Here is a 14,941-nt window from a genome sequence, read left to right on the forward strand (position 1 = left end):
AGGTACAAAACAGATTTCAGTACATCAATAGGTTGGTATACTAACATTATATCGGATAATGAAATTACGGTATTTAACTGTAAAAAACATTGTTACCATATTTTTTACAGTAGCATTCTGGCAACCACAGCTGACAGTTTTTTTACCGTCAATTTTACGGTATTAAAGATTTTGGGAGTCATATGTTAGGGTAAAGTTCTGTGTTTATTTATAATAAATAGGTGAGGTAACTGGTTTACTGCTAAACACTTCATTAATGTGAAGAGCTGCAGCTCAAAATACATGTTAGATGGAAATATTGTTCTTTATAGTTCGACACTGCAGTTCAGTTGGTGACAGTTCAAGAGGAAATCAGCTGAAACCATCCAGTCTTTCACACCATTAAAGAGAATGTTCAGTTTATCAGTATTGTTTTAAATATTTGACAAATTATTGTATCTGATTGTATATAGGGTGATAATCAACGTAAAAGATGAACACAAATTCCTCTGTATGCAGTACTTTAACTATCGCCATTTCAAATCCAAATACTTTTGAGTTTACAGAAATACTGATTTTCTGATATTAACAAGTCAAAGTGGAATGTTTTGTCTTTTTGCGTTTTCTCATAACCACAAAAAGCAAATGTGACAGCACATCATAAAAACACAGAAAGATTAAATCTCCTCTCCTTATGAAGCAGATACATTAGGTGAAAAACACAAGTGCTTATACAACAGCTTATTTACAACTTTATACATACAAAAAGTCCCGGTATATAATGTGTGAACGCGTTAACCTCCCCCAGATTGCACACATCTGTTAAAGATCTGGAAAGCATCTGCTGTGCATAAACATCAGATAGATGTCTTTAAGATATCAGTTTTACAAATCATAAACACCTTAAAGACTTCTAAACTTCTATTTGACATCTGATAGGAAACGTCCTATAGACGTATCACAGTTAAGCAAACACGCTAAAAAATACGTCTTGCAGATGTAATTTTTCTCTGTATGAACACATGATACACAATCCTTCCATTTATATTGAAATATACATACGTGTGAACAGTTTAGACTGAATAAATGGCGCTAGCAGCAACTTTACAGTCAGACTGATGTGTTTAAATGTACAAATAGGCTATAAAGGGTTTAAAAGTGTCACAAATAAAACACTAATACATGTATTAATCCATAACAAACATACACTACATTAAAGAAGTACAACCCAGCTAACAGGGAACGTTCCCAGAACTTTCACCAACATTTTTTTTAAAGTTACATAAATGTTAGGACAAAGCGTTTTTCAAGTAATGTTTACAGAATGTTTTGATAACTTTATTACTATTCGATACAAGTTCTCATAATGTTGAGCGACAAAATTCCGAGATCGACTTTCCCGTGATGTCCTTATGATGATGTTTGAACTTTGATGAACATTCTAAAAAACATTTTTGGAACCTTTAAAAGAACACTGGACATTATATTGGTCTTAGATTCTAAAAAAGAAATATTTAAATAATGTTACATTTGGGGTTAAAAGAAAGTTAGTAGAACATTGTAGGACACGTTGTTTTGTAACGTTTAAATATAATTCAGTGACATTTAATGTTCTTAAACTATTAAAAATTAAACATTTGTTATATTTTGGGTGAAAAGTTAATAGAATGCTGTATAATTCAGTGACATTTTAATGTTCTAAGAATTTTAAATATAATTGTATTCAAAAATTGTTATATATTGGGTCAAAATAAAGTTAGTAAAATGTGGCAAGAAATGTTTTTGTAACTTTTAAATAATGTTATAATCACATCAAGAAAACTGGACATTTAAATGTTTCAAAACAACATTGCCACAACGTATTCATAAACTAGATGTGTCACCTGGGTTTAAACTACTTGTTTCGGAATGTTCAGAGAACATTCAAAAGTAACATTCCCGTAACAATAAAATGGAATGTTACTTTAATTCTCTCATAAGCAGTTTCTAAAACATTTAAAAACGTGATGCTTTGAACATTCAGAAAACATTTAAAAAAAATAACGTCTTCATAATGTAATTGCAATGTAAGTAAAATGTTCCTAGTACACGTTTGTTAGCTGGGAATGCACTTTAGAGTTGGGGTCATTAGTGCGCATGATTAGACAGAAGCTCATATTTCAGTCGACGCGAGGACGTCGCTGGAGCAGCGTTTGCCGTTGCTCTGGCTATTGAGCACATGCACGTTATCGTTCGTGTTGATCGGGCCGTGCTCCAGGCTGATGGTGACCCGGCTGGTCTCGGTGATGGACGAGTTGGTGTGGTAGTTACAGTGAGAGTCAGTGGTCACCAGACTCCGGCGCTTTCGCTGACCGCGATACTGCGCAAACTTGCGTCTCAGTGCTGACTGCACCTGCGGGAACAGAACACTAGCGCAATACTGTATATATATAAAACATTGTAATCTTTATGCATACAAACAATAAGTGTAATATTGCTTTAAAGTGTTGTTGCACCCCCCCACACACACACATTTTTTTGTAAATATTCTGTTAAATTTAATTGCATTTTTTTGTGAGCAAATTTATAGAATTTATAGAAGACCCACTAAAATTTCATTCAGTGTCACAATCTTGTCAGGCACGTTTACAAAAAAGATCAATTTATGACATAATAAAAGAATACTAATTCAAAATAAAAATTTGCCACTATTCTAGGTTTTGCCCATTTGAATACTATGTTACACTGAATGACAATGTAACAGAATTTCTACCAAATTTTGACATTTTATTCTCCAAAAACTTATTTGAAACTTTAAAAGAAGGCACTTTGCTTACATTTAATGTGCTTTCTATGCACTTCCTTTTTAAATTCTTTGACCCAATCATATTTACATCAAAATAACATTTATTCTAAACATAATATATCTATATTATAATAAATAACATATATGCATGATAATAATGAAAATAATATATAAATAGCATATGCAATGTTTAGAATGTATATGCAATGTATAGGATGTTATATTAAATATAATTTAAGTTGCTTGTCTTTATTTCCCAAAGGCAATTTAGTTTTAGTAGCATTTAAAGTCATAAGCAATACATTAAAAAGTTAAATAAAAATAAAAAATACAAACACTTAAACGGTATGCAACAATTAATGTTTTATTAGTAAATAGTATGAAATAAGAAATGTTTCAGATTAAATTAAATCACACATCCAGTTATTACTGAGGACAAAAACCCCGGAAGAATATAATATTACTTCGCATTTTAATCGAATCTTGTGTAGAAATGGTTTTTGGTAGTCTGATTCAATAATTACAAGAAAAAGTTCCAAGTCACCGTTAATATTACTTCTGCTTTATGCTGAAAGTGGAAAAACATTCTGCATGATAGTTTCTTTTATAGTAAATAGCGGGCTACTACAAACCTCAGGAGTTTATGCTCATCTAAAGTGCTTTAATAAAGTGCTTTAATAAAGTGCTCATAATTAATGAGGTTCATTAATGAAGTATTCATTATTAATCAATAAAATTATTAAGTCATACCTCTCCATTACAGAAGCAGAACATTACGGCCACCAGGAGACCCTGCAGAAACACAAAACAAACGCTCAAGAAACACTGTTAGACCAGCTTATTATTGTTAACTGAAATCAAAACCATTAGAAAGATCTTTGTAATTTGACATCAAATAAACTTTAACTTAACATGAAAGTCCATTGAACTGAAAAGTGTCATGGAATGAAAAAAAAGGATAATTGAAATTTTAATAATTATGACTTTTCCCCTCATGGTGGAAACATATGATGACAATTCAATACCACATATATTCACAAAAAGAATTTAAGTATTGCAAAAGAAAATGCAGTTTTGTAAATTAAAATGTTAGTGAGCAAAAAATAAATGAGCTTTGCAAACAAAAATAAAGAATTGCAAAAGAAAATACAAAATTTTAGCCAAAAAAAGAGATTTTGCAAGCAAAAATAAAGAACTGCAAAATAGAAATCAAACAGAGCAAAAGCAATGATTTTGCAACACATATTACTAATTTATTTGCAACGCTGCTTTTATTTTGTGTTTCAGTCATATGTGAGTTTTTCACCCATCTAATCTGGTTCTGAATCTCAGGTGGAAACAGTGGATTACTCTGTAAATATAAATCTATGACATTAAGTATTTCGACTGTCATTATAAAACACGTTATCGTTCTTCAGAAAAAATACTGACAAAAGTGTCTGAAGTTTATTTGATTTGACACGGAATGACCCTGTAATATTTTATTGATAACACTAAAATAACACTGCTGTACAGTCATCATAAAAGTCTGAAAGAAATGTATCTGTTTAATGAAAGACTTAAAATGTGATAGCTGTCATGATCTCTAGCTGGAGTGAGCATTACTAGAGGGCACTCCATTCCAGACTCTTGCCACTTCACCCCGGACTCCATTTCCCATAATCCTTTGCCTGGACTCATCATCAGTTGCAATCACCTGTCTCTCATCACCTCATTAGTCTCATGCTAAAAGAGCAGCACACTTATAATCTTCACGTCGCAAAAGACTCAGGGTTGTGGAATAGAATCTAAAATTGTAAAATGGCATGATTATACATACATCCAGTACAGTAGGTGGCAGTATGCACCTTTACATTGGTTGCAGTCCGCCATTAAATAAGAGAAAAAGAAGAAAGGCTCACATCGCTGGTGATTTAATGTTTCGCCTGTAACATTCTCCTGGTTTCATTTCCGTGTCTTCGAGTATTTTGATCTTGGACTATTTATCTGTTTATGATTGTTTGCTGCCTGCCCTGACCTTCGCCTGTTTAGTGAACTACTCTTTTGGATTGCCTTGTATGAACTGTTTCGCTGGTGTTTGACCTTGCCTGTTTGACTACGCTCTACTAATAAAGCCTGCAAGTGGATTCCCACTCCGTTGTCACAATGCCTTCTTCGTTACAATAGCAGCACTTTTTATTCTATAGTGATATTAATAATGCAGTGGACAGCGCTTAAGCAGGTATTTATGTATTATGTTACAGAAACACAACGCTGATGCTAATGTCTGCAACTGATTGTTTCATTACCTGGTAATGCACAAAGATGTTCATGAAGAGCTCGTAGATGGCGACAGAGATGCGTTCGCTGGGCTGCAGCGGCACCAGGATGAACTGAGCGCCCAGCAGAGGAACCAGGATGATGGTGGCACGAACCGCCTTCATGTACACATTGGTCTCAGTGCGGTGAGTGACCCGCAGTTTGGTGATTAACACCCGCACGATGTTCAGAAGGAAGAACAGGTTCACCTGTCGGGTGGAGAGAGACGTCGGGTCAGATTACACAGATGGACTGAAGATCGGTGTAGGGGGTAATTAGGACGACTCTAAGGGCCCACGCCACTAGAGATCTGTTTTATTAGCATTAACAGTGCTAGTAGCAATGCAATCGAAATTATAAATGTATATGTCAAAGTTGTAGTTGTATACAAAGTAGGGCTGTCAAAAATAGCGCGTTAACGGCGTTAATTAGTTGTTTGTCGTTAATTACGTCAAATTTTTTCACGCATGCGCAGTGTGACAAATTATTTAGGTCAGGAAAGTCTCGTCGCTCTCTGAATTCTCAAGATAGTAAAAAACAGCGGCGAGCGCCGCGACGAAAACACCGAAGAAGCTTAAGGTTTTACCCCAGTTACTCTCAAATACATTCATGCCAAGCTCGATAAACAGAGACGACTTTGGTAGTTGATACGCTGGAGCTTCTTCCTGTTATAGCAGTGATCCTCAAATCTGGCTCGCGAGTTTCCTGCAGAGTTTAGCGCAGACTCCAATTAAACACACCTGCCTGTGATTTACTAATGATCCTAAAGACACTGATTAGCAAACTCATGCGTGTTTGATTAGGGTTAGAGCTAAACTTCGCAGGAAAGTGGATCTCGCGAGCCAGATTTGAGGATCACTGTGTTATAGCGTCCTGTGTTTCACATTGCGCATGCGCAGAACGCCTACATGCAATGCAGCGAAAATTACAGCTGTTTGGGAAAGCATATGCATTTTTACTTGGTTTTACTGGCACTTGAAGCCTTCAGAATGTGAAAATATCGATCCTAAAGTATTGTGGCAGAGCAAATGAACACCTCCCAAAAACAAGAGTGTCCAGAGTGCTGCTTATGTGATTGTGGCGCATGTTTTTGTTTCTGAGTTCATTCTTTCCAGTTTCTCTATGCATAATTTCATAGATATGTGGCTATATTTAACCACTGGTTCACCTAAAACTCTTACACTATCTGTAGTTCAATGGCATGGTTTGATATAGTGCACAGGTAAATTTGATCTATGTAAATGTTAAACTTTTGAAATTCAGAAAAAAGAACCACATGATGAAACAATACATGAAAATTATGTATCTGTGTCCTGTTATTTATCTTTTGGTATGCATTTCAGAAAAAAAATGGTTAGGATTCAGGTGTAGTGGCAAATAGTGATTAATCATGATTAATCCACTGAAAATTCTGATTAATTTGATTAAAAATTTTAATCATTTGACAGCCCTAATACAAAGATGTATAGATAGGGTCATCAAGAGATCTAAATATTCGTGCATTGCAAACAATGGACTTGCGCTGAAATTCTATGGATTTTTTTTTAAAATTTATTTTATTATATCAAATATACTGGCCACTTTATTTGGTGCACCTGTCCAATTGCTTGGTAACACAAATTGCTAATCAGCCAATCACATGGCAGCAACTCAATGCATTTAGGCATCCTTGGTTTCTTAGTAAAGCTACAAAAGTCCTTCAACAACAGTGAGTGATTTTCTCTTTGTATTTTGTTGTTTGATTAATCTGAAGCACACAGTCAGCAGCAGGAATATTAGGCTGCTGTCACTTTAAGAGCTACACGGATCCAGTTTAACTACTGTTATTCACCTATTTTCATTCTCTACTGTTTATGTTCACTTCCACCAACGAGGGTTTATGTGGATAACCACCAAGCACTTTTGTGTAATTGACGGTTTAGGCGCACCTTAAGCTAAACCCAATATTGTAATGCATTGCTTTTAAAAGCAACTTTCTCAAACACTGATGATGATGATGATGATGATGAAGCTCACCAGCAGAGCCACGTGAATGGGGCCGTGTGTGATGTACAGCAGCTTTACGTTCATGGTCCAACACCTGGAGTAAACGTCAAGTATTTAGGCATTTCAGAAAATGTACATGATTAGATTTTAAGTGTGAAATCCAGAAACGTGGTGTTGACCTGTCGTCGTGGAAGAGCAGACGTGCCACAGCGTGCAGGACCGCAGGGATCACTGGGAAACCTGCACAAAACATCTTAAATGAGCTCAAACTAACATATCTGCTGTGAAAAAATAATCACTGTGTGATGTGTTTAAAGAGCTCTATCTTTAGTATGAAGTCAACCGAAGATTAAGTGAAATCTCGACATTTTATTATTCGGTGAACAAATGTGGAGCAATAAAACAACTATTAAAATAATGGGTGTTTGAGTATGTTTATGTGTGTATAATTATATGATAAAGTTTTGAACTGGGGAAATATTTATGCAGTTTAAAGAGCTTTAACGAGGCACTTTATTTAATAAGTTGTAGCATATTTCCTGTATTTTCTTCACTTATTTGTAGTTAAAGTTTTAGTAATTTTGTAGTGTTTTTAAATATATGACTAAATTCTTTATTTATATTTATTCAGAAGTTTTAGTTTATAGTTTTAGTTATTTTAGTACGTCAAGTTTAACTAAACAAAAATATGAAATGATAAATGTGATGTATGTAAATGATGAATTTATTCAATTAAATTTTTTTTCTTTAACTATAATTATTGTGAAATCTAGATATATAACACTAATTTAAATTATGATTATTATAGTAATTATGTTTTAATATATTTGTGTGTGTGTGTGTGTGTGTGTGTGTGTGTACACTGTCATTCAAGATTATGATTATTATTAGGATCAATAACATTTTAATGTTTTTTTTTTTGAAGACGACTTTTCTGCTCATAAAGGCTTCGTTTATCTGATTAAAAATACTGCAAAAATCTGTAATATATTAAAAATATTATTAAAATAAAAGTATTAATGCTGAATAAAAGTATTAATTTATTTTTTGAACAGCAGTGTACAAACACAAATTTTATTTAATTAGTTACAGTTCATAGCTGAAAATAAAGAAATATATATATATATATATAATATTTTTTTCCTTATTGACAGTGCATCTTAATGGCAGTGCATATATATATACACACACACACATACACACACATTTTATTTCAAGTGATATATATATATATATATATATATATATATATATCAAGATTTCACAGTATATACATGTGATACATAAAAAATAGACAACACAACATAAAATACAAGTCAATAAGAAAAAAAGCTTTAATAACATAAATAAATTGAAAAGCAACTAAGGAGAGAGTGTACCCCAGCCGAGGACGTAATACCAGCCCAGCTGCTGCTCGCCCACGAACACAGCCACGATGATGAGCGTGTGCAGGTAGATCCCCTCACACAGCATCCAGAAATAATTAGAGCAGAACGTGTAGAGCATGATGCTAGCCAGCAGCTTACAGCCGATCTGAGACTGAACACACACACACACATCATCAGATACACACTCACTGTACTGTACTGTCTAATCAAGAGGGAAAAAACATGTATAAGCAACACTGGACTATAAGTCGCATTTATTTAGAACCGAGAGAAAACATTACCGTCTTCCGCCGCCAGAGGGCGCTCTATGTCTTCAGTGTAGACTACAGGAGCAGTGAGCAGCACAGAGCGCCCTCTCGTGGCTGGAGACGGTAATGTTTTCTCTCAGTTCATGTCAAATTAATTTTGATAAATAAGTCACACCTGACTATAAGTCGCAGGACCAGGCAAACTATGGAAAATAGTGCGACTTATAGTCCGGAAAATACAGTATATATATATATATATATATATATATGTATTTACACTGTATTCATTACTGTTATTTTAGTAGCCTTGAGATACTATTATAGTTTAATATTTTGAATTTTATTTTGTTTTTATGTTTTCTGTTTTTACTTTAATTTTAGTAAACTGTTAATATATTTTAATATATGAGTACAAGTTTTAGTTGTTTTGTAAATATATCACCCATTCCGTTGTAGTTTTTTAGTACTTTGTTAAACTAAACACAAATGAGAATTGCTGAAGTAAAACCGAAGTAAAATAAGTTTGTTTTTTATTTTATGAAATTTAAAACATTTTTTATGGTTTTAGTTATAGTATTTTTTAATATATATATATATATATATATATATATATATATATATATATATATATATATATATATATATATATATATATAAATATATAAATTGTTAATATAAATATATATATATTATATTATATATTAAATACATATATATGTATTAACAATTTATATTTTTCAATTAGTCTACATAGCTTTTGTTAATTTCTGTTTATTAGTTTTAGTTTAATTAAGTTTAGTTATTTCGGTTTTAGTTTTTTTAGTACTTTGTTAAACTAAACAAAAATGAGAATAGCTGAAATAAAGCTGAAGTAAAATATATATTTTTTATTCTGTTATATTTTATTTTATTTTAAATAACAGTTTTAGTTTCAGTTCATTTATTTAAAAAAAAAAGATAAAATATAAAAAATCTTTCAATATGTCAATATAGTTTTTATTCATTTCTGTTTATTAGATTTAGTTACTTCAGTTTTAGTTAAGTACTTCACGTTACACTACATGAAATTAAGAATAGCTGAAATAAAACGGAAAATATATTTTTTTATATATTTTATGTCAGTTAACATTTATATTATTTCAAATAACGCAAATTATTATTTTTGATTAATTTATTAAAATATATTTTTTAACAAAGCAGATTTTATTTAAATAAAATGTATATGATTAAAAAAAACTTTATTTTCTTTTTTAAATGACAAATTGCATTAATATTTATAATAACTGCACATATTAGCTTGTAATGTTTTTTCCTCTACATTTTTTTGCAACCCAGTTTGAAGACCTATAGGTTCAGCTCATGCACACAGTATTTATACGCACTTACCGAGTCTGTTCTGGTCGGCTGAGATCTGACGACGAAGTAGAACCAGCAGATGGTGGCGATCGAGTTCAGGATGAAGGAGGTGAACATGTTTTTATGAAGCGTGATGCGCTGGCAGCTCAAACACCTGCGCAGACATCACATACAGCGTGAAATGATCTGCATCTGTCTTCTCGAAGTCATAGATTCTGCTTTTATGGTCACAGACGTCATGTGATGTACTTGAAGTATGAGAAGATGCAGATGGAGACGAGCAGCGAGATGATGGACAGGACGTGGCCGACCATCGCCAGATAATAACTGGCGAGTGTGAGCTGCAGGAGACACACAGAGGTGAAGACAGGCTGATTCTGAACGACTGGACTGATGTGTGAAAGTCAAGCTCTGACCTGGAGTTTCTGCTTCGTGTAAGCCGTGCACTGTGTGTAGTTGGACCACAGACGGCTGCTCTCCGGGTGACGAAACCAGTGACCGTCTGAGTCACACACTTTGGTCACTTTCTCTGATGGAAGACGGTGAGAGATGTGAGCAGAGTTTGTGTGCAGCACACATTTATATATATATAAAAAAATTAAATAGCTTAATTTATTTTTATAAATAAATAAACTTTGTCCAAGTCAAAAAAAAAATAATAATAAATAAATAAAAAATATTTTTTTAATAAATAAATAACATTTTTCCAAGTTGAAAAAAATTGCTTACATTTTTATTTTAATAAATACAATTTTAAATAGCTTTTATGGTTACATTTAAATAGACAAAAAAGGTTTTATTATTTATTATTTCCATTTTATTATTTCCCTAAATCGGTTTTATTTCTCCATTAGTTTTTTAATTTAAAAAAGCATGGCTAATTCAATTCTTTCATTTTCACAACAGTTTACTGAAAAGTTCACCAAAATTACAATTTAGGGCTTTAGAAATCTGTTTTATTCTTTGTTTTATGCTAATTAAATTTTAGTAATCAGAAAGCATGTCTAATCAGTTTTATTCATGAACAAATGTAACCATTTAATAATTTTTATTGATTTCATTTTTTATTAGTTTTAGTTCATATATAATTTTAAAAAACAACATATTTTATTTAAATAACATATATGATTTTTTAACAAAACAGATTTAGTTTTTTTTTAATCATTTTTATTTATTACATTCAATTTGTTAAAACACTTGTATTATAACAGGGAACTATGAAATACATTTTCAAACGTTAATTAAATCATAAAACTTATGCAATTTAACAATAATTTACTAAAAGTTAACAATATATATATATATATATATATATATATATATATATATATATATATATATATATATATATATATATATATATATATTTATTTATTTTTAGGTGCCAGTTTCATAAAATCAGGTGTCCTTAAAATAGAATATTATGTCAGTTTATGTTATTTTTAGGTGCCTAGTAATCTGTGTTATTATTTCACCTAATTTCGTATATCATTTTCTGGTTTAATAATCAAAAAGCATGTCTAATCAGCGGAATTCAGAAGTTTAATGATTTATTGATGATGATGAAGAAAATTTTGGATTTTTTTTTAAAAATAATTTTAAACCAAGCTGTAGTTTTGTCAAATTATGGAAAAAGTGTAAAATAAATAAAATTAATAATTAAATATACTGCATTAATAATATTTTGTTCTACGAAAGCTACTTTTTGTAATGTCTATCTGATGCTTTACAACAATGACTTCAAATTATCTTTAAGACTAATTTCTCAGCCAAATTTGATGTGAGATTAATTTGCAATTAATTAATCACCACATCATGTAATTAATTAGATTAAACAAACTGAATAGCTTTACAGCCCATATATATATATATATATATATATATATATATATATATATATATATATATATATATATATATATATATATATATATACACATACATACATTATGGGTTAACATTTCTATGATCATCAGAGCCAGAGGCTGCATTACTGTGATTATGACGTCATCAGCTCACCGGCTGGATCAAAGTCCAGGAAGTGGGCGGGGCAGGGCTGGACTGCGGTGCCGGGGGCGGAGTCTCCCCAACAGAGCCAACCATCCCACGTGCGGTTACAGTACGGGCCTGCAGGGGGCGACACACACACACACACGCGCACACACACACACACACACACACACACACACACACGCGCACACACACAGACACACACACTCCACTGAACTGAATCGATCTGAATAATGACAGCTGCAGTGAATGAGTCATCTGTATTGTATGAAACACTATATTGAATTCTATTTTGAGTAAAAAGTAAAGTTATTTTACTCAACATCATTAAACCAAAACAAATGTGACTTTTCAAGAGACAGATTTTGATTTTAAGTTTATAGCCAAATATGGACAGTGTTATTTTTATTTATTATAAATATTGTATTTTTTAAAAAATATTTTTTCTCAGTTTTAGTAATTTTAGTATTTAAACTTATTAAACTTAATTATATTATTTGCCAAAGCAACATTTCTAACCTTTATCTTTTAAGTTTTAATTTATTTTAACTTTAAGTGTTGTGTCTCATATTTATTTTATTTCAGCTTGATTTAAATACAATTATTTTAAAAATAATAATAATAATAATAATAATAATAATAATAATAATAATAATTATTATTATTATTATTATTATTATTATTATTATTATTATTATTATTAATTTGAAACCTACTTAACAACGTTACCAATGGGGTAAGAAACATATGTATATATATATATATATATATATATATATATATATATATATATATATATATATATATATATATATATATATATATATAAATTTAAAATATATCATTTCAATAATAACAATAATTATTATTATTATTATTTTATAGTAATAAAAGTAATAATATTTTGAAACGTATTTAACAAAGGTGCCAATGGGGTAAGAAAAATACTACTACTACTAATAAATGTTATTAATAATTAATAATGTAAAAACTAAAGATTGTTGATGTCATGCACTATTTGCTTCTTAAGAACCGTGACTTGTTTAAAAGACGTTTTGCTGTCACTACATTAACTCCAGAAATGAGCCGAAACTCTTCCTCATAACTCTCTTGTGTACAATCAAAGGAAACTACAGATCACTTCCTGTCTTTCTGAAGTGCTGCAGTGCATTCTGGGAGTTCATACCAGCAGCAGTCATACAGAAACGATTAGATTAGAGTTACAGAGTTACACACTAATTATTAGCGTAGGATCATTAAGCCTTTATCAGCTTCCTATAAGAGACATGCTGGGAATCCATTATCATTCCCCATAATCACATCACAGCATTAACGGAGGAGAAGGGAAATGTGTTTAATGATGAAGCTGAAGCTCAGGGATCTTACAATTAAACTAAAACTTAAACCTTTCAGGAAAAGATTTTCAGCAATTAAATTAAAATTAAATTAACTTTAACTAATATATATATATATTTATATATAGAGAGAGAGAGAGAGAGAGAGAGTGTGTGTGTGTGTGTGTGTGTGTGTGTCTGTGTGTGTGTGTGAGTGTGAGTGTGTGAGTATGTGTGTGTGTGTGTGTATCTCTATGTGAGTGTGTGAGTGTGTGTGTCTCTGTGTGTGTGTGTGTGTGTGTGTGTGAGTGTGTGTGTCTCTGTGTGAGTGTGTGTGAGTATGTGTGTGTGTGTGTATCTCTATGTGAGTGTGTGTGTCTCTGTGTGTGTGTGTGTGTGTCTGTGTGTGTGTCTGTGTGTGTGTGTCTCTCTGTGTGTGTGTGTGTCTGTCTGTCTGTGTGTGTGTGTGTGTCTCTGTGTGAGTGTGTGTGTGAGTGTCTGAGAGTGTGTGTGTGAGTGTGTGTGTCTCTCCGTGTGAGTGTGTGTGTGTGTGTCTCTGTGTGAGTGTGTGTCTCTGTGTGTGTGTGTGTGTCTGTCTGTGTGTGTGTGTCTCTGTGTGAGTGTGTGTGTGAGTGTCTGAGAGTGTGTGTGTGAGTGTGTGTGTCTCTCCGTGTGAGTGTGTGTGTGTCTGTCTGTGTGTGTGTGTGTGTGTGTGTGTGTGTGTCTCTGTGTGAGTGTGTGTGTGTAGGTGTGTGTGTCTCTCTGTGTGAGTGTGTGAGAGTGTGTGTGTGAGTGTGTGTGTCTCTCTGTGTGAGTGTGTGTGTGCGTGTGAGTGTGTGTGTGTGTGTGTGTCTCTCTGTGAGTGTGTGTGTGTAGGTGTGTGTGTCTCTCTGTGTGAGTGTGTGAGAGTGTGTGTGTGAGTGTGTGTGTCTCTCTGTGTGAGTGTGTGTGTGCGTGTGTGTGTCTCTCTGTGTGAGTGTGTGTGTGTCTCTGTGTGTGTGTGTGTCTCTGTGTGAGTGTGTGTGTGTCTCTCTGTGTGTGTGTCTGTGTGTGTGTGTGTCTCTGTGTGTGTGTGTGTCTGTGTGTGTGTGTCTCTGTGTGTGTGTGTGTCTGTGTGTGTGTGTGTCTCTGTGTGTGTGTGTGTGTGTGTGTGTGTGTCTGTGTGTGTGTGTGTCTCTGTGTGTGTGTGTGTGTGTGTGTGTGTGTGTGTCTGTGTGTGTCTGTCTGTCTGTGTGAGTGTGTGTGTGTCTCTGTGTGAGTGTGTGTGTGTCTCTCTGTGTGTGTGTCTGTCTGTCTGTGTGAGTGTGTGTGTCTCTGTGTGTGTGTGTGTGTGTGTGTGTGTGTGTGTGTTCTCTCACCCGGGTCGGTGCGTGGCGGCTCCTTCATGATCTTCATGTAACACTCAAACTGGGCCGTGAGGATCTGATGGCGCGTCACTTTCAGATCAAGAGAGGATTCTGGGATATCGTTCACCTGCTCCGCTGACATCATCGCCACGACGACCCCCTCCTCACAGAGACACAGCTGCAGCATGAAGCAAGAAACCATTGCATTTTC

General features: G+C 33.1%; 1 protein-coding gene across 1 annotated transcript in view; it reads right to left on the reverse strand.

Annotated features, from left to right (window-relative positions):
* Window positions 1–75: 75 nt before the first annotated feature.
* The window catches only part of LOC113065760 (calcitonin gene-related peptide type 1 receptor-like), a 23,572-nt gene continuing 8,706 nt past the window's right edge, over window positions 76–14,941 (reverse strand). The window contains exons 3-13 of the mRNA XM_026237268.1: window positions 14,743–14,908; window positions 12,060–12,167; window positions 10,457–10,569; window positions 10,290–10,381; window positions 10,071–10,194; window positions 8,428–8,587; window positions 7,228–7,288; window positions 7,079–7,142; window positions 5,053–5,271; window positions 3,515–3,556; window positions 76–2,371 (exon numbers count right to left, since the gene is read on the reverse strand). Coding sequence (XP_026093053.1) covers window positions 2,132–2,371; window positions 3,515–3,556; window positions 5,053–5,271; window positions 7,079–7,142; window positions 7,228–7,288; window positions 8,428–8,587; window positions 10,071–10,194; window positions 10,290–10,381; window positions 10,457–10,569; window positions 12,060–12,167; window positions 14,743–14,908 — 1,389 coding nt within the window. The 3' untranslated portion in view covers window positions 76–2,131. The remainder of the gene's footprint in view (window positions 2,372–3,514; window positions 3,557–5,052; window positions 5,272–7,078; window positions 7,143–7,227; window positions 7,289–8,427; window positions 8,588–10,070; window positions 10,195–10,289; window positions 10,382–10,456; window positions 10,570–12,059; window positions 12,168–14,742; window positions 14,909–14,941) is intronic.

This window comes from Carassius auratus, chromosome 48 (genome assembly GCF_003368295.1).
Source record: "Carassius auratus strain Wakin chromosome 48, ASM336829v1, whole genome shotgun sequence".
Classification (NCBI taxonomy): Eukaryota; Metazoa; Chordata; class Actinopteri; order Cypriniformes; family Cyprinidae; genus Carassius; species Carassius auratus.